This window comes from Pongo abelii, chromosome 3 (assembly GCF_028885655.2).
Source record: "Pongo abelii isolate AG06213 chromosome 3, NHGRI_mPonAbe1-v2.0_pri, whole genome shotgun sequence".
Taxonomy (NCBI): Eukaryota; Metazoa; Chordata; class Mammalia; order Primates; family Hominidae; genus Pongo; species Pongo abelii.
The window spans coordinates 191,860,180-191,881,031 of NC_071988.2; the positions used below are offsets into that span (position 1 = coordinate 191,860,180).

The following is a 20,852-nucleotide window of genomic DNA, read 5'->3' on the forward strand; positions in this document are numbered from 1 at the left end:
TTAACTACATAGTCATATAACAAATCCTCTGGATTGTGGTGCAAATATATTTGAGCTGTAGTAGAAAAGAAGTGATAGTTATTGCAGTAAGATCTGTGTAAAGTTACTAAGAAGTCAAGTTATTAAAACTAATATATTACTAAGATTGGGAAGTTTGAATTATGAAAGTATGATTATCAAATAATTTAGTAAAATCAACCTACGTAGAGATACATTGAAGACAATCAAACATTTTTATTTGTGGCATTACAGCATTTAAATGGTTGATTTACTATGATCTACAAAGAACATTTTAGAACTTAGGATGTTATATGTATATTTTTTACATGATGACATGGATATATTTTTTAAATTTTGTTTTAGCTGAACTTTAGAGCTAAAAGGTATACATTTGCAGTAAGATGAGTAGTATGCTGTTTCTCACCTGGCTTAATTGAATTGAGTTTAATGATCTTCTGGAAAGTTGCAGCAGAATGAAATCTGAGTGGTGATGTAATTTGTTTTCACTGTTTCCAAAAAGTGGTTTGTAGGCAGAGATTGAAGTATAGCTGAGATGTGTTGGTAACAAGACTTTGGGGATTAGGAAAAAGACTAAATGGGCTCAAGGCTCCTTGGTATATGTAGGCATTAATTTTTGGACTCTACTTAAATATTTTGTTCATATAAAGTTTTTATTATTGTGGAAATTAACCAGGAGACTTTTACACATTTTACTGAAGTTTCTTTTCTTTCTTTTTTTTTTTTTTTTTTTGGCCGGGGGGATGGAGTCTCACTCTGTTGCCCAGGCTGTAGTGCAGTGGCACAATCTCGGCTCACTGCAACCTCTGCTTCTGGGGTTTAAGCGATTCTTCTACCTCAGCCTCCCGAGTAGCTGGTATTACAGGCGTGTGCCACCATGCCCAGCTAATTTTTGTATTTTTAGTAGCGACGGGGTTTCACCATGTTGGCCAAGCTAGTCTCAAGCTCCTGACCTCAGGTGATCCACCCGCTTCAACCTCCCAGTGCTGGGATTACAGGCGTGAGCCACCATGCCTGGCCGTTTACTGAAGTTTCTTATGACAAGCATTTGCATTAGAGTGCAATGTAAATTAAATTCATACTCTTGAACTATTTTCTTTTTAGGGTCCTGGTTCTTATATTATGAACTACATAATGTACATCTTCTGGGCCTTGAGTTTTGCCTTTCTTGCAGTTTCCCTGGTAAAGGTATTTGCTCCATATGCCTGTGGCTCTGGAATTCCAGAGGTAAGCCAAGTAATATTTAGTGTCATTAAACATTATTATGATGCTTATCTTTTTGACCTTAGTGATAATAAAAGTTGGCTTTTCTGGAGGGAGGGGATAGTTTGTTCATAATATGAAAAAAAAATGTTTTTAAGTATAAGCTAATGGTAGACATCATTGAAAAATATTGTTCCCCATAGTCATTTGGTCATTTACTGTGGAGGCTGATTTTTTTTCTCTCACCACTAATTTAACACATGACTAGGCAAATTTTCAGACTATTTAGTTAAACATCAAGAGCCTGGAAAAAGTATCTTGTGACCTAATGTTCTTTGACGGATTAGTTGTTACTTTGCTGTTATGACCCTGATTTTTTTTTTTTTTTTTTTTGAGACTGAGTCTTGTGCTGTCGTCCAGACTGGAGTGCAGTGGCGCGATCTCAGCTCACTGCAACCTCTGCGTCCCAGGCTCAAGCAATTCTTGTGTCTCAGCCTCCTGAGGAGTTGCGATTGCAGGCACGTGTCACCATGCCCCGCTAATTTTTGTATTTTTTTTTTTTTTTTTTTTTTTAGTAGAGATGGGGTTTCACCATGTTGGCCAGGCTGGTTTCAAACTCCTAACCTCAAGTGATCACCCGCCTCAGCCTCCCAAAGTGCTGGGATTACAGGTGTGAGCCACCACACCTAGCTATGACCCTGATTTTGATTGATTCATTCTCTTTTTATAATTACCTTTTGATTAGATAAGTTAATTATTCTTGAATTTGGCCATTTTATGCTTTGAGAAAGTGGTTAATCACAGTGGGTCAATAGTACAAACTTTTGGGTTTTATTTTTCATCACAATAAAGTAGAGTTATACATTATTGACTGATTGAACTTGACTTGAACTTATTTCTTTTCTCTTTTATTTTTCTGTAGTTAAATAAGTTACCAACTTTTTCCTAATACATTTCTTTTTAAAATGGAATTGTAGTGATCTTTAAGGTTGTATTAAGAATATCTTTCATAAAAAGCAATATCATGCAGTATATAACAGTTGTCATTCATCCTTCTTGATACATAAAAAACTATTCCACATAATTACAGTACTCAGAGAAAACATAATATTCTTATTTCTAACATAATGTCCAAAATATATTTAAAATATTATGCTTATTTTTACAACAGAAATATTCAAATTTGCCCTTTTTTTGGTTATGTAATTATAATCCTTATAATTAAGGTCTGTATTCATTTAAACATGGCCTGATATTTTGATTTTGTTCCTGAGATAGAGTTGCCCTCTCTCCTTTCTTGGGTAGAGAATTAGATTATAATATCAATTTATTATATGTAGCATAATAGGTAAAGTTTTAGAAAAATTAACTGTAAATTTTTCTATAGGCTGCTAAAATTTGAAAGGTCGTTTTTGTGCATAAAACAAGAAAATAACTTGGATTCGTTACATTCTCATGTTTCTTAAAGGACATTAAGTTGCCTTAATCTTTGCCTTGTAGATTAAAACTATTTTAAGTGGATTCATCATCAGAGGTTACTTGGGAAAATGGACTTTAATGATTAAAACCGTCACATTAGTCCTGGCTGTGGCATCAGGTTTGAGTTTAGGAAAAGAAGGTCCCCTGGTACATGTTGCCTGTTGCTGCGGAAATATCTTTTCCTACCTCTTTCCAAAGTATAGCACAAACGAAGCTAAAAAAAGGGAGGTAAGTGTCTTTTGTAGTTAATTTGACTGAAAAATATATATTATATAGTATTTATTTAAGTAAAGAATTTCTTAGCGTAAAAATAATAAATTCTGTATTCAGATAAAAAATTTTGAGATTAATTTGTGCTTCTTTTGTTTTTCCTGAATAATCTATAACATCTTTCTAGAATCCATTCCCAGTGCTGCTTAGTTAGTCTTACATTTTAGAGAAGCTTTAGATAGACGGCTGGTGTCCATTGGGTTTCAGCTGCATTTCACGAAGATATTCCTGTTATCACTTTACCTTACATCTTTCCTCTTCTGAAGTGTTTTCTAAGCTTAGCTTTGTTTTTCACTCTTACTTTCAACATTAAGAGGTTGGGAAATCTTAATAGCTGTGTTTTCCTCCTGGAGGCAGTGTCTGGTGCCAGTGTAAGTGGTGTGTGATATGAAAAATGCTATCCAGCGCCATGGGGAAGTTCTGAGGGCCTTTAGAAGCTCTTGAAGTTTAAATCAGAAATTCACATTAAAGAGATTGCAGGAAATCCTTTTCATTTGATTGTTTAAGGCAATTTCCTTTACCATTTTTTTAGGCCAGCCTGAGATCTTCTACAAGACCTTGAAACCTTATATATATTATGGATTTCCTCTGATGTTTCCATATTGCTCTGGGCGTTTTCCTGAATCCTTTATATTAGCTCTAGACTTTGGGAGCCCAGTACCTTCCTGTTTTCCAAATTTAAATCTACAGCCCTAGATGGTACAGAGATCTTTGAGTTTTTAAGATATGGTTTTTTAAAAAAATCTCATTAAATACTGGCAGAACCTTTTCATCTTGTTGGGTTTTTTAATGTACTATAACCAAAAAAGTAGAATATTTTATCAAACTGTTTAATCTTCAATTGAAATAATTCTAGTACATTTTAATGTTCGCATTAAAATATTGTCCTTGCATTGGACGTAGATATCCCAAAAGTGGAATACTTCAGATTGTCGTAGTTTCATCTCTGAATAATTGTGATTCCAGTACTTTATAACAAAAATAGCTAGCATTATTGATTACTTTCTGTGTATCTGGTACTGTGGCAGATACTTTACTTGGATTTTAATACTTAATTTCACAGTAATTTAGTAATATGGCCCTGTTATCCTCATTTAGTGATCAGGAAACTAGGGCTGAAAACAGCTAACTAACTTGCCCGAGACCACATACCTAGTAAGTGGTGGAACGTGGATTAAAATTCATTTTTCTTTGACTCCAAAGTCTATGGTCTTATGTACTACATTACTGCCCTTACGACTATGTGGGTATATATTTGTTGTGTTCAAAACAAAACTCAAAACCATCCTGTAGCGTAGCAAGTTAGTGGCTAAGATGAAGCTAGAGCATTTGCCTCCTCAATTCAATTCCATTACTTTCTGTTGTACCTTTATATTTTTTGGTAAGACTTTTACTTATTCTAAGTTCAAGAAATGTAATTTATTAGATGTTTGAGAAATTAAGTTTACCTAAATTTTAATGTTCATACTGTAATGATTAGTTAATGTTTAATACGTTGTTATTCTGTCACCTTAGTGTATATTTAAATGGCAAGAATTCACGGTTAGTTGAAAGCATTAAGGTCCCATAGTTTTCTGTAGACAAGAGGGGAGAGCATTGATATTTTTAAATTAAATGCTTCTTAGATACGTATGAAATGGATTAAAACATATATATGAATTATAGATACATAGGTGTTAGTTTGGTTGTAAATGCAGGATCAGGACATTCAAATAAATATGTTTGCATTCCTTTTAGTGGAGGAAAAAAAAAAGAAGCTAAATTTGTTCCCTTTCCTCCCCAAATAAGCAGAGTCTGCATTCTAATGCCAACAATTTGATTAAAACAAATATTTATTTATTTTTAATTCACCAAACTTTTATAAAGTATTTACTGGATGCCAGGCACTGTTCTAAAGCACTCTCTATATATTTACTCAATCCTTAAGAGCTAAGTAATATTATCACATTTCCATTTTAGAGAAAACTGAGGCACATATAGGTTAGGTTATCTACCCATAGTCATACAGCTAGTAAATAGCAAAGCCAGGATTTCAACACAGCAGGCTGACTATGGAGTTCATGATCTTAACCATTTACAGCTTAATTTTTATTATTTATAATTTCTTCTCTGGAAATGTAACAATTGACCATTTGAAGAAATACTTTAGGTAGCCTTGGATATTTGCTGCATTAAAGTAGTGAAAGGAATACAGACACTTGGCTGGGCACGGTGGCTCATGCCTATAATCCCAGCACTTTGGGAGGTCGAGGCAGGCAGATCACCTAAGGTCAGGAATTCGAGACCAGCCTGGCCAACATGGTGAAACCCTGTCTCTACTAAAAATACAAAAATTAGCCAGGTGTGGTGGCAGCCACCTCTAATCCCAGCTACTCGGGAGGCTGAGGCAGGAGAATCACTTGAACCCACGAGGTGGAGGTTGCAGTGAGCTGAGAACACGCCATTGCACTCCAGCCTGAGAGAAAAGAGAGAAACTCTGTCTCAAAAAAAATAATACAGACTCTTAGAAAAATAATTACAAATGAAACCCTAGTGAAATTATAGGTGTAGTTGGCTTCATACTGGTGGGAAGTAGACCATTACCAACTGATAGACTGGGGAGCTGGAGAGGGGACGCGGAAGAGTGTCCTTGGGTTTTTCTTTTCCTTTAATTTTTTTGTAGAGGTGTTGGTTGGTGAGACTGTAACTTGAGGAGCTGTTGTGTGTGCTTTCAGAATGAGGCTCTCTAGATTGATAGTATTTTAGCAGTATTTCAGAGTGCATAGGGTAGTGAAAATATAGGGAATCTTACAAGGTCTTCAGTTCCCTGCATCTCTTGCTAGGATTTGGAATAGAGTATTTATGGTGGAGCAGTTAGCTCTAAAATTTGAAGAAATGATATCCTATTTAAAAATAGCCCCCCATCCCAGTTACTGCCCTCCCCTCTTATCTACACAAACATACATCTTGAAAATTGTCTATATTCATTGCCTCCTCTTCTTTACACCCTATTCACATTAGTATATCTGGCAAAAATGTTTTTTTAACTGAATAGTAAATGCATGACTGACCTTTCAATTAAAGCACAGGAGAAAGAAACAAATCTTAATAGAAGAAGTGAATAGTTACCCTTTGCTTAGGGAGCAAGGAAACATGCAAGTTAAGTTCAGAAAATCCATTTGGAAAATTCAAGTAACATGAAGAATTTTTATTTGGTATGTTTGAATTTCTACGAAATTATGAAATAAGCCATATCCTCTTTGTAGGTGCTATCAGCTGCCTCAGCTGCAGGGGTTTCTGTAGCTTTTGGTGCACCAATTGGAGGAGTTCTTTTTAGCCTGGAGGAGGTAGGTGAAAAGAATACAACAATTAAAATTATATATAATTACCATTACAAATATATTTCACACATATTTCACACATTTCAGTTTTATAGGTGATGTAATAGGTAGAGACTTTGTTTTCAAATTTATTTTTCTAAAGTTGTTTTCCACTCATTCTTACATAGAAAGTAAATGTTATTCATGCTTCATACCTGGAGGAAACTTTTAAAAATTTATGTATGTATGAATATTAGTAATTATTGACAATCGAACTTTACTTTGTTGGCGTATTTGAAAGTAAGAAGATGTGAATTTGACGGAATAGAGGATGTGTGAAACAATCTACTTCCAGCGGCTAAATTCTGTATTTTTAGTAGAGATGGAATTTCACCATTTGGCCAGGCTTTTTTTCTGTTTTTTTTTTGTTTGTTTGTTTTGTTTTGTTTTGTTTTGTTTGAGACGGAGTTTCGCTCTTGTTGCCCAGGCTGGAGTGCAATGGCGCAATCTTGGCTCACTGCATCCTCCGCCTCCTGGGTTCAAGTGATTCTCCTGCCTCATCCTCCCAAGTAGTTTTTGTTTAAAAAATTTTAATCAATTCCTACATTGTGTTTTAAAGTTTTTCCCATGTGATTATTTCTGATACAGTTACTGATGTTTAGGAAAATAATTTTAGTGACTTCAGTGGATTATTTTGTTTTTGTTTTCTTAATAGATGTTTAAGACTTTTTACATAAAAATGTAACCAGGAATTTTTTAAAAAATTTTTTTAACAAATAATAATTATTTTTGTTTATGGGGTATAATGTGATGTGTCTATACATGTATACATTGTGGAATAATCAAATCAGAGTGATTAGCAAATCCCTCAAATATTTATTATGTCCTTGTGGTGGTGAGAACATTTAAAATCCTCTTTTAGCTATTTTGAAATATATAATACATATTATTAACAGTGGTCACCTTACTGTGCAATAGAATACCAGAACTTATTCCTCCTCCGTAAGTTCATACCCATTGACTAATGTCTCCCCTTTCCCTGTTCACCTCCCCAACCCCCAGCCTCTGGTAACCCCTATTCTACTCTCTACTTCTATGAATTTAACTCTTTTAGTTCAAGAATGTTTTTAAATTTACTTTTTTCTTTTAGTTGTTTGTATTCTTTTTTCTTTTTTTTTAATGTAGAAGAGGCAAATTAAATGCATTATAAGCTAACAGGAGTTGGTGATGGTACATTTATTTTTAACTACCATGATTGAATTGAATGTGAAACTTATTTTGAAAATAAAACAGCGCTAGGTATTCTATTAGTATTTATTAGACATTTATGATCAATTGATAACTGTCAATTTGTAATGATGATCACCATCTCCAAAAATAATAATAACATCAACTTTTCTTATTACAGTAAAATCCATTACATGTAAATTCTAACTACAGCAAAATTTAGAGCTAGGATATTTACCATTCAAGTTATAATATATCAGAAACATCTTATAAAATTATAGCATTAATTTTTCTTTTCCTTTTCTTTTTTTTAGGTTAGCTATTATTTTCCTCTCAAAACTTTATGGAGATCATTTTTTGCTGCTTTAGTGGCTGCATTTGTTTTGAGGTCCATCAATCCATTTGGTAACAGCCGTCTGGTCCTTTTTTATGTGGAGTATCATACACCATGGTACCTTTTTGAACTGTTTCCTTTTATTCTCCTAGGGGTATTTGGAGGGCTTTGGGGAGCCTTTTTCATTAGGGCAAATATTGCCTGGTGTCGTCGACGCAAGTCCACCAAATTTGGAAAGTATCCTGTTCTGGAAGTCATTATTGTTGCAGCCATTACTGCTGTGATAGCCTTCCCTAATCCGTACACTAGGCTAAACACCAGTGAACTGATCAAAGAGCTTTTTACAGACTGTGGTCCCCTGGAATCCTCTTCTCTTTGTGACTACAGAAATGACATGAATGCCAGTAAAATTGTCGATGACATTCCTGATCGTCCAGCAGGCATTGGAGTATATTCAGCTATATGGCAGTTATGCCTGGCACTCATATTTAAAATCATAATGACAGTATTCACTTTTGGCATCAAGGTAAGTGCTAATGTGAGGTGATATTTGGGTAATTTTGGCATGTTCAAAACTTATATGTGGAATGAGAGAGGTTGTTGTTTCATAAATGACTGAAAGAAGTACTTATCTTTTGAGTTTAATTTTAAGTAATGAAAAACGTAATTCCTTAGCATATATTGTTGACCATGTTATCTGTTGCTATTTAACAAATTACCCCCAAAACTTAGCAGCTTAAGGTAACTACTTATTTTGTTCTTGATATTGGGTCAACGACTTGGGAAGGGCTCAACTGGGCAATTTTTGCTTGTGGTCTTTCATATAGTTGTTATTAGACGTGGCGAGGGCTAATCATCTCAAAGCTTCTTTTTTTCATTTCCCTTTTAACAAACTGTTTTTGTGGGTATACAGTAGCTATGTATAGTTTTGGGGTACATGAAATATTTTGATAGAGGCATGGAGTGCATAATAATCTCAGGGTAAATGGAGTATCCATCACCTCAAGCGTTTATCCCTTGTGGTACAAACAATCCAGTTATACTCTTAATTATTTTTAAGTGTACAATTAAATTATTGAGTATAGTTCAAAGACTTCTTCATTCATGACTAGCACCTAGGCTAAAAAGATTCAGACACCTGGACTTGTGGGATCAATCACGCATACTCTGTCTCTTGTGCTCACTCCCGCTCTCTCTCTCTCTTTCTCTCACTTCCTTTTTCCTCTCTCTCTGTGGTTTCCTAGGGTGGTGGCCTCAGGGAATTGGATTTCTTATATTATAGCTCAGGATTCCCAAGAGGGCTGTTTTTAATGTAGCCAAAGAAGTCTTGCAGCGTGACTTGTTTTATTCTATTCATTGAGGCAGTCACAGAAGCCCGCCCACATTCAGAGGAGGGACATACACTTGCTGGGACAAGTGTCAGAGAATTCATGATCATGTTTTAAAACCACTTTTATTAATTTCCTATTGCTGCTGTAATAAATTACCACAACTTAATGGCTTAAAAGCCACACAAATTTAATATCTTACAGTTCTGCAAATCAAAAGTCTGAAATGGATCTCACTGTGCTAAAATTAAGGTGTTCGTAGGGCATTCTGGAGGCTGTAGGAGAGAGTCTGTTTTTTGCCTTTTCTGGCTATTAAAAGCTGCCAGCATTCCTTGGCTCCTGGCTGTCTATTTGCATCTTCAAAGCCAGCAATGGCTGGTCGAGTCTTTCTCTTGTCTCATCACTCTGACACAAACTCTACTAAATCTCCCTTCCACATTTGAAAAACCTTTGTGATTACTTTAGGCCCACCCAGATAAATCAGAAAATAGTCTCCTTTTTCAAGGTCAGTTGCTTCGAAACTTTCTTTTTGCCACCTTGATTCCTCCTTGCCATGCAATGTAATGTAATCACAGGTTCTGGGAATTAAATTATGGACATCTTTGAGGAGCCATTATTCTGCCTCATACCAGTATAGGGTGTTAGCTTGAAAGGACACTGCAGGCTCAGTTAAATTACTAGATCTATAAATACATGCCTTTTTCCATCAAGAAATTAAGGCAGCTGGGCCTTATGCCCTGGGACATTGTTGCTTTTGGATTTATAAAATAACAAAATTTGTTGATTAATGGTCTATCAGTAAATATAATTTCTTCTGTGACTATCAGTGATATATATGGGGAAGCACATATCAGCTTATTCTTGTTCTTTAAGTTACTACCCCTCTACTTCATGTAATAGTATTTGCTAGTGATGATGTGCTTTTACAGATGTAAATTAATGTGGAATAACAGCTTTGTTTCTACAAAATTAGAGTGGTTTTAGTTTTTGAAATAAGGTCTCTTTTCTCTTGTCCTAAGCCTGTAGTCCACTGAGTATCAAGAGTTAAATAATAGAAAAGCCTGGCCAGGCGCAGTGGCTCACACCTGTAATCCCAGCACTTTGGGAGGCCAAGGTGGGCAGATCATGATGTCAGGAGATCGAGACCATCCTGGCTAATGGGGTGAAACCCTGTCTTTACTAAAAATACAAAGATTAGCCAGGCGTGGTGGCAGGTGTCTGTAATCCCAGCTACTCGGGAGGCTGAGGCAGGAGAATCACTTAAACCCAGGAGGCGGAGGTTGCAGTGAGCCAAGTTCCCACCACTGCACTCCAGCCCAGGCGACAGGGCAAGACACTGTCTCAAAAAATAATAAGAAGAAAATAATAATAATAATAGAAAAGCCTTAAAGTTTTACCTTTTTTTCTTAGGGAATCAAGTTAAAAGAGCTGTTAAAGCTCTTTTTCCTACAATAAGTAAGTGTTGGGTAAATCCCAACTTTCTCACAGTCAGTGGAACTACAAGAAGCTGGAGGCAATTGGCAGGCCTTTGTTAAGTCCCACCTTTGACTCAGCTCTGGCTGACGGATCATACCTGGCAAGAGAGTGTAAAACACACTTTGATTTTTTCTATCGTTTATCCTTTTAATGATCCTAATAGACTCAAGAGTACATGCCATCATTTTGTGTTTGGCTCATTTCATATTCAGAGGAGTTTATTACTCTTTTGGTAGTTTGTTTGTTTCTTTGTTTGTTTTTTGAGACAGGAACTCACTTTTTCACCCAGACTAGAGGGCAGTGTTGCAGTCTTGGCTTACTGCAACCTCCACCTCCCAGGTTCAAGCGATTCTCCTGCCTCAGCCTCCCAAGTAGCTGGGGTTACAGGTGTGGGCCATCACACCAAGCTAATTTTTGTATTTTTAGTAGAGATGTGGTTTTGCCATGTTGGCCAGGCTGGTCTGGAACTCCTGACCTCAGGTGATCCTTTGGGAGGCCTTGGCCTCCCAGAGTGCTAGGATTATAGGCGTGAGCCACTGAACCTGGCCTCTTTCAGTAGTCTTTAAATGATCTTGCTTATGGTGCTTCTTATCCCTATTTATTATCCTCATTAAATTTAATCAATAAATATTTTTCTCTTTTTAATTGATTCATATAAATAGACTTACCTGAGAGATATAGGTTCAGTTCAGAGCACCACAATAAAGTGAATATCATAATAAAGCAAGCCACATAAAAGTCTTAGTTTCTTAGTGCATATAAAAGTTCTGTTTACACTATGCTGTAGTCTGTTATGTGTACAGTAGCATTATGTCTTTTAAAAAAGTAATACTTTAATTTAAAAATACTTGATTGCTAAAAAATGCTAATAGTAATCTGAGTCTTCAGTGAGTTGTAATCTGTTTTGCTTCTGTAGGGTCTTGCCTTGATATTGGTGGTTGCTAGAGATAGGACTGGCTGTAGCAATTCTTAAAGATAACAGTGAAGATAAGATAACAGTGAAATTTGCCGCATTGATTGACACTTCCTTTCATGAAAGATTTCTGTGTAGCGTGTGATGCTGTTTGATACCATTTTACCTACAGTAGACCTTCTTTTCAAAATTAGAGTCATCTTTTCAAACCCTGCTACTGCTTTATCAACTAAGTTTAAGGAAAATTCAAAATCTTTTGTCCTTTTAACAATGTTCACAACATCTTTACCAGGACTGGATTCTACCTCAAGAAACCACTTTCTTTGCTCATCCATAAGAAGTAACTCCTTACACATTCAAGTTTTTTAAATGAGATTCTAGCAATTCAGTCACATCTTTAGGCTACACTTACCATTCTAGTTCTCTTGCTATTTCCACCACTCTGTAGTTACTTCTTCAACTGAAGTCTTGAACCCCTCAGAGTCATTCATGAGAGTTGGAATCAACTTCTTCCAAACTCCTGTTAATATTGATATTTCGACCTCCTCCCATGAAACATGAATGTTCTGGATGGCATCCAGAATGGTGACTACTTTTTGAACGTTTTCAATTTACTTTGCCCAGATCAGTCAGAGAAGTTGTTATCCGTGGTGGGTTTCCAAGTTATCAGGGGTGAACCATACAGATCTTCAGCAACCTCAGCTCTTGCCTTCTCAGAGGAAAGAATTCAACAGAGGGACATAAGGCAGAAAAAGAGACCGAGGCAAGTTTTAGAGCAGGAGTGAAAGTTTATTAAAAAGCTTTAGAGTGGGAATGAAAAGAAATTAAAATACACTTGAAAGAGGGCCAAGTGGGCATCTTGGAAGACAAGTGCCCCATTTGACCTGGGACTTAGGGTTTTATATGTTGGCATACTTCGGCATCTTGCATCCCTATTCCATTGATTGTTCTTTTGGGGTGAGTTGCCCACATGCTCAGTGGCCTGCTAGCACTTGGGAGGGGAGCGTGCACAGTGTATTTACTGGAGTTGTATGCGTGCTTACCTGAGGTGTTCGTTGCTTACCAGCTGAATGTCCCTAGGAGGTCATATTCATAAACGCCGCGATTTTGCCTCTAAATGTGCATACCTGAGCCCACTCACCCAGTTCCTAGGATCTTACTGGAAAGCTGCTGATCGCTAGTTTCAGGTGTTTCTATTGGAAGATGGCCTTTCCCTGACGCTGGCTGCAACCGATTATTACTTTAGAGAGATAGCATGAGAGCTATCTGACCATTATCACCTGATGGTTGCCTGACATTCCTGGTGGGGTTGGGAGGATGCCTGTCCTGCCCTGCTCATGCCTGACTAGCTACCTGCTGTAACAAAAGTACTATCTATGGTAGCTGTAGCCATAGGAAATGCATTTCTTCAGTAAAACTTAAAAGTCAAAATTAGTCTTTAAAACAACATGAATCTCCTTGTACATCTCCATCAGAGCTCTTGGAAGACCAGGTGCATTATTAGCGATGAGTAATGTTTTAAAAGGAATCTTTTTGTCTGAGCAGTAGGTCTCAACAGTAGGCTTAAAATAGTCAGTAAACCATGCTGTAAACAGATATGCTGTTGTCCAGGCTTTGTTATTCCATTTATAGAGCACAGAGAGAGTAGATTGGCATAATTTAAGAATTACTTTTAAAAAAAAGTCTTTGATTACTCTCAAAAAAGAAGTCACGTCTCTCACTTTATATCAACAGCTAAAAATGGCCAGGTATTGTGGCTCACGCCTGTGATCTCCATGCTTTGGGAGGCCAAGGCCGAAGGATCACTTGAGGTCAGGAGTTAGAGACTAGCCTGGGCAACATAGTAAGACCCATCTCTACAAAAAAAAAAAAAAAAAAAGAAGCCATGTGTGGTGGTGCACGCCTGTAGTCCCAGCTACTCACAAGGCTGAGTCGGCAGGATCACGCCCAGCCAAGAGACGTGACTTCTGCTTTCAGTTGTACACTTAGAGACCATTGTAGGGTTCTTAGTTGGACTAATTTCAATATCACTGGGTCTCAGGGAATAGGGAAGCCGGAGGAGAGGGAGAGACAGGGGAACAGCCAGTTAGTGGAGCAGTCAGACCACATACAACACTTATTAAGTTCACTTTCTTCTATGGGCACGGTTCATGGTGCAGTAAAACAATTTTAACAGGAACATCAAAGATCATTAATCACAGAGCACTGTAACATATAATAATAGTGAAAATTTTCTAAGTATTGAGAGAATTAGCAAAATATGATACAGAGACACAAAGTGAGCACATGCTGTTGGAAAAGTAGTGCTGATGGACTAGCTTGATGCAGGGATGTCATAAACCGCAATTTGTGAAAACTGCAGCATGTGTGAAGCACAGTAACACAAAGCATAATAAAACAAGATACGTCTGTATATCAGTCAAAATATTGGGCAACTCTGATAAGTTTGTCCACTTAACATTGTACCACTTAAGATGAATAGCATCTACCATTTCCATCATTTGTAAATATATAGGAAGACATAATCACATAATCTTGAAGTAAAAGACAGTGCTTAAAACTGAATCAGTTGAGTTTTATGAAAAATACTTCATATTGTACTTTTAAAAATATATATTTTTTAATTTCAATAGCTTTTGGGTTACAACTGGTTTTGGTTACGTGGATGCATTCTATAATGGTGAATTCTAAGATTTTATTGCACCTGTCACCCAAGTAGTATATATTGTATCCAGCATATTGTCCTTTTTTTTTTTTTTTTTTTTTCCATTTCACCATGGACTAATGAAAATTTTGTTAGGGACTGACATTAGGGCACCCTTGAGCTAAAGGAAATAACCCTTGAATTTTTTTCTGTTTGGCCTAGAGAATGTGGTTTGTTTTGTAACTGAATTCATGGGATTGTTAAGGTACAAGATTTTGCTTTAGTTTTATTTGTACTAGGATTTTGCTATATTAATACAATGTGAAAAGAATCAAAAGTGTTAGAAATAAATGCATAGAATGTAAGTTTCAAGCATGTGAGTAGAGGATCTCTGCACCATAAAGAGTTCTGTTGTTGTTATAGGTTCCATCAGGCTTGTTCATCCCCAGCATGGCCATTGGAGCGATCGCAGGAAGGATTGTGGGGATTGCGGTGGAGCAGCTTGCCTACTATCACCACGACTGGTTTATCTTTAAGGAGTGGTGTGAGGTCGGGGCCGATTGCATTACACCTGGCCTTTATGCCATGGTTGGTGCTGCTGCATGCTTAGGTAATATGGCTGTGTCTGCCTTTGTGTAGATGTTTGCAAGTCTGAGAGAGCCAAGAGAAAGTGGGACACATTCTTGCTTAATTGGTGGGCGGATTGGTTGAGTAAAGGAGGGTGCCGGGAGGAAATGTTTTAACAGATAAACAGTAGTACTGTTAAGGTATTATACAGTACCGGTTTTCTGTCTTACAACATTTGTTAATACAAGAATTTAATGGCATTAGCATATTGTAATATAACTTAATACACTATGGCAGAAGCCATCTAAGTACAACATAAGCTTAATTTGAATCCTGACCAAAGAGGTCTTTGATTCTTTCATTGTTAAGGATCTTGGCTTACCTATAACAACTATAGCATGATACCTAAGATTAGCATTGCAACAAAGTTTCAGAGTAGTTTTACTTTGGTTCTGAAATGATTTATTGTTAGCATTAGTAAAAGATGTATTTACCCATGCTCCATCATCTAAGGTGTATTTGTAACAAAATGAGAAAAGGTAACTATTCATTTTAATAAGAAGAAAAGCAAAATACCTACATTAAATACTTCAGTCTATTTAATGTCTGTTGGGGCAGGAAAAAATGGTTATTGCTTTTCATATTTAAAATGTCAGCTAAACTCTGGTTATAATATTAATGGTTGCCATTTTGACCAGTTTTGTTTAGTGAATAAAAATTATGTGATTATTGATCTTTAAAAATGTAATATCAATTAAAAGGAAAGGACATAATCATTTTCACCGAAGTAGCAAGTATTTATTAAATGTCCACTTTCTTTTTAGCATTGTGCTAGATACAGTGAATAATACAAAAAGAACATGGACCCAGTCTCAACTCTAATCAAGTTGAGGAGACAAGATAAACACTGAGAATACAATAGTGAGGAATATTAACGAATATATACAAGGTTAACAGAGTCTAAGTATGGTAGGAATATAGGGGAAGAAAGAGCTGAAGTACTTCAGGAAGAGTAGAACATGAGCTTTATTTAAAAGATTAGCAGAATTTAAGGAAAAGGTGACTTTGTTGAAGATTATAATGTGAAGACAAAGGAACGAGGCTGGGAATACATTTTGTATTCATGAGGCTTTGAAGAAATTGACTCTAGAGAGTACATTTTGGGTACTTTTGGGAAATGAAGTTGGATTAGTGAGAAGGAACAGATTATGAAAAGACAAGAAACCTGATTAATGTCAGGATGATTTTATATTTGAAGTTGGTCAGATTTATGGCAGTTCTAGCTTTGCCATTTTTAGTTTGATGACTTTGAGAAAGGTCCTTCTTGAAGTTTTAATTTTCTCTATATAAAAAGGAATAACAGCTGGTGATCTGCTAGGATTGTTTTGAGGATTATATGAGATAAAATGCATGTAAAGCTGTTATAATAGTGCCTGGTAAAATAAGTGCCTAGTTTGAAAAACAAGTCTTTGTAAACTGATTAGGACATGCCTGGTATAGGGTAGGTATGTAATATACGGTAGGATCTGTCTCCTTGCTATTTTTAGGTAAAAAACAAAAGGAAGAGCTTGAGCTTAATACAGTATGAACTGACAAGCCCTGGTAGGTTTTTGAGCAAAAGAGCAACACAGTAAAAGTAGTACTTAGGAAAGATTAACCAGGGAACATGGCTTATACAGTGGTAATGGGGCCTGGAGTCAAGGAGGTAAGATAAAATGGTATTATAATTAAGGAATAGCCAGGCACGATGGCACATGTGTGTAATGCCAGCTACTGGAGAGGCTGAGGTGGGAGGATCATGGGAGCCCAGGAGTTTGAGACCAGCCTGGGCAACTGAGTGAGACCCCAAATCTTAAAAAATACAAAGTAAAAAAGGAATAAAGTCATGAGGGCTTGGACTGGGTTGATAACAGTGAGAATACCGAGAAAGGGACCATAGGCAGTGTGAAGGCAGCTCACTGCGGCCTCAACCCCCTGCCCAAACGAGCCTCCCACCTCAGCCTTCCAAGTAGCTGGGACCACAGACATACACCACCATGCCTGACTACTTTTTTAGTTTTTATTTTTGTAGAGACAGGGTCTCACTGTATTGCCCAGGCTGGTCTCAAACTCCTTGACTTAAGTGATCTTCCTGCCTTGGCCTCCCAAAGTGCTGAGATTACAGGCATTAGCCACTGTGCCTGGCCCAAATAGTTTTCTGTGAGTGGATATTACTTGCATCGTTAATGTAAATCAAAGGCATCAAAATATCTTTTTGAAAAAAATTTAGAGGAGAAATTTATTACATTAATATTCTACCCATATATGAGTTTAATTTGTAAATTGTAGCAAAGATAAGCATGATGTGCTTTACTAAATTCCTTAATAATTAAAGTAAGCTTTTATTAATATTCTACCCATATATGAGTTTAATTTGTAAATTGTAGCAAAGATAAGCATGATGTGCTTTACTAAATTCCTTAATAATTAGAGTAAGCTTTTATAAGGGTGAAATTATGTCTTTGCTACAGCACTAAACCAAAATGGCAAAATTGTTTTAGTTGGTAAGCTTTGATTTTCTTAAATATGAAATAAACAGGTTTTTAAAATGTTATTTTAATAGTCTTCTCTGTTATAAACAAAGAAAATTGGTGTTTCTCTAGAGCTTATTAAAAGTAGTGTTTATTGTCCTAAAAGAGGAGTAGCAGTTTTAGATGATAATGCTTTTCACTGACTGAGGTCTATTTGCCATTTAGTTTTAACTGCCTAGTGCAAAAATTCTAATAAAATGTAATGAAGAGGATCCTGTCCTTCCTGACCAGTGGGTGCTTACTTTTTTCAGGTGGTGTGACAAGAATGACTGTCTCCCTGGTGGTTATTGTTTTTGAGCTTACCGGAGGCTTGGAATATATTGTTCCCCTTATGGCTGCAGTCATGACCAGTAAATGGGTTGGAGACGCCTTTGGCAGGGAAGGCATTTATGAAGCGCACATCCGATTAAATGGATACCCTTTCTTGGATGCAAAAGAAGAATTCACTCATACCACCCTGGCTGCTGACGTTATGAGACCTCGAAGGAACGATCCTCCCTTAGCTGTCCTGACACAGGACAATATGACAGTGGATGATATAGAAAACATGATTAATGAAACCAGCTACAATGGATTTCCTGTCATAATGTCAAAAGAATCTCAGAGATTAGTGGGATTTGCCCTCAGAAGAGACCTGACAATTGCAATAGGTACCCTTTCAAAAATATATATATGTATATATGAGATGGATTTCTGGAAGAAAGGAAAGCAATAAGCAGTAATAAATGGGTTGGATTCGTGGGGGCAAGGGACATTATTTTATGTCCCTTAAAATCTTCTGTTCTTTAGGAAAGGAAGGTATGCTTCAGTGGATGGTTTTCTGCTAAATACAGTTTTGTCTTTTGATCTGGCATTGTACCAGAAGTTAGAGTCAGATTCTTTTCCCATTCCAATAAGCCTTGATAAGTTGATCTTGGTCAAAACAGCATGTAACATAAGACCTTAGCTAAATGCATTCAGCCAAATACATTCTTGTATTTAATAAAGTTGGCTTATTGGAATACAAGTTATTGAAAATCTCATCTTCATAAGTCTCTTTCATATTAGAATAACACTGTTTTGCTTTATCAGTCTTTGGAATTAGAATTATAATACTAATTTATAGTATCTGATTTAAAGTGACAATCACTGAGATTTTTATTTCTGATCAAATGCCAGGTTGAAAAAGTATAATGTATCAGTCCTGTTGTGTTTTATGCAGACTTTCCTGAAAATACTGTTTAAAGGTATTAGCCATAGTATATTTCTTGGAGATAAATTAAACTTTCTATAGTTCTATTTCTCTAAAATTTGTTTTTCTCTTTACCTTATAGTCCTGCAATATTGATGAGGAGACCATTAAGACTTAATATTTTTTTGACATAATCTTATATCTCTTCCTCCCACCCCTAGAAAGTGACTGAGGTTAGGTACATCAAGCCATTGTTTTGTTACTCCCCAGTTTTTAGTACCGGACTCTGAATGGAAGTGTCAAGCCTTTGGCCTGTCTGAAAGGTCATTCCTGTGAGCATATCATCTCCCTTCCAGCTTACCTCTGTGGCCATTTCAAAAGGATTTAAAAATAATTTTTGTGCCATTTGAATGGCACAAGACCAGACAGTGTATGTGGGGGAGTGTTTCTCAAATCAAACTGGAAACTCTTTAATTTGTAAGAACCATTAAGCAGAGAGAGAAAAAAGAAAGGAAAAGAAAAAAGATCCTACAGAGAACACACTGTTCAGTTTGGGAACAGGCTACAGCTTTGGATTTTTCAAGGCCTAGCAATCCCATCATTCTAAATTTTACTTAGCTAATACAATAGTAGTTGCCAGAGCTGATGACAAAGTATTTTGTCATGCTTGGCTCCATTCAAGTATTTTAGTTTTTTAGCCATTACCATGGCTAGACCTAGGCAGAAAAGAATTTCATTGTTTAAGATTCCCATTCTCTAGTTTTTACTAGTAGCCAGACAAAGAAAAGAAAAAGGAGGTCAGAATTTCGGTATTTACATAGAAATTTAAGGGGAAAAGGCCAGGCATGTTTTTAAAGTGTGGAAATTAGAACTATTCATTATTCCACTGATTGTGTGGATGTATTTTTTAAAGTTTTGTCACTGTCTTGAGAGAGAGAATATTGAGATAGGAGATAATGTTGGTTTAAGGGAATGAGGGTACTTTCTGTAGGTGAGGTGCCAAGCCATGTCATCAGAAATGTTAGTCACATGACTTTTTAAGCACACCTTAAATGTTTTACCGTGTATGTTTTTGTAAAGCTTTAAATTTTTAACTGGGAAAAACAGACCTGTATATTAGGTTTTATATATATATATAAAAATTTAAAATTACATATATATGTTTATATATGTAATTTTTATATGGGAGAGATATATTTATATATCCTCTATAAAAATACATATCTGTGTATGAAAATTATATATGTAAATGTTAATTTATAATTAATTATATAAATATTAACATAATTACATTATATATATATAGATTATAGAAAACCTAGTGTACAGATCTGTATATAAATTAAAAATGTATGTGTTATATATAGTTACATCATATAATACATATAATTGATATATATAATGATAAATACTTTATTGAAGGACAAAAAAATTTCCATACTGTCTCATAAAATAAGATCGTTGACATATGCTAAACTAGATAGATTCCCCTGTTTCATACTAAAGCAGAATGTTGTAAAATATTAAATCCAAATGAGATGTCTCAGATTAGGGCCATTTCAACAGGAATGCTGAGACTTTAAAAAAAAAAAGTCTGAGGCCGGGCGTGGTGGCTCATACCTGTAATCCCAGCACTTTGGGAAGCTGAAGCAGGTGGATCACTTGAGTCCAGGAGTTTGAGACCAGCCTGGCCAATGTGGTAAAATCCCGCCTCTACTAAAATACAAAAAAATACATGGGTGTGGTGACACATGCCTGTAATTCCAGCTACTTGGGAGGCTGAGGCAGGAGAATCACTTGAACCTGGGAGGTGGAGGTTGCAGTAAGCCCCACCACTGCGCTCCAGCCTGGGCGAAGAGCAAAACCCTGTCTCAAAAAAAAAAAAAAAAGCCTGAATTGTATCAGAAAATGAAAACTGTAATGCTGTTCTCTGTTTCAGAGGCCCTTGAATGAATAGCACTAAAAATATTTTTTAAAAAATGAAGAAAATGAAAATTGTAATGTTCTTTATTTCAAAGGCCCTTGAATGAATAGCATCAAAAATATTTTTAAATGGGAGGCCAGGGTGGGAGGTTTGTTTGGCACCAGGAGATCAAGACCAGCTTGGGTGACATAGCAAGACCTTTGTCTCTACCAAAAAAAAAAAATTGGCTGGGTGTGGTGGTGCCACCTGTAGTCCTAGCTACTGGGAACGTTGATGCAGGAGGATCCCTGGGACTCTAGAGTCCAGAGTGAGACCCTGTCTCTAAAACAAACAAACAAACAAAAACTGTATTTATGTAAAATAATACTTGTTTTTTAAATTTTATTTATTTTTAATTGATAAAAATTATATGTATGTTTATGTGATGTA

The 20,852-nt window shown here is 36.2% G+C and overlaps 1 protein-coding gene across 7 annotated transcripts in view; it reads left to right on the forward strand.

Moving 5' to 3' along the window:
- Positions 1 to 20,852, forward strand: part of CLCN3 (chloride voltage-gated channel 3) — a 104,956-nt gene that overhangs the window by 71,090 nt on the left and 13,014 nt on the right. For 6 of the 7 annotated variants that reach the window (XM_009240449.4, XM_009240446.4, XM_054553358.2 and 3 more), the window contains 6 exons: positions 1,123 to 1,245; positions 2,722 to 2,928; positions 6,216 to 6,296; positions 7,811 to 8,356; positions 14,615 to 14,801; positions 17,580 to 17,978. In XM_009240449.4, the coding sequence (XP_009238724.1) occupies positions 1,123 to 1,245; positions 2,722 to 2,928; positions 6,216 to 6,296; positions 7,811 to 8,356; positions 14,615 to 14,801; positions 17,580 to 17,978 (1,543 nt within the window). 7 annotated transcript variants of the gene reach the window in all.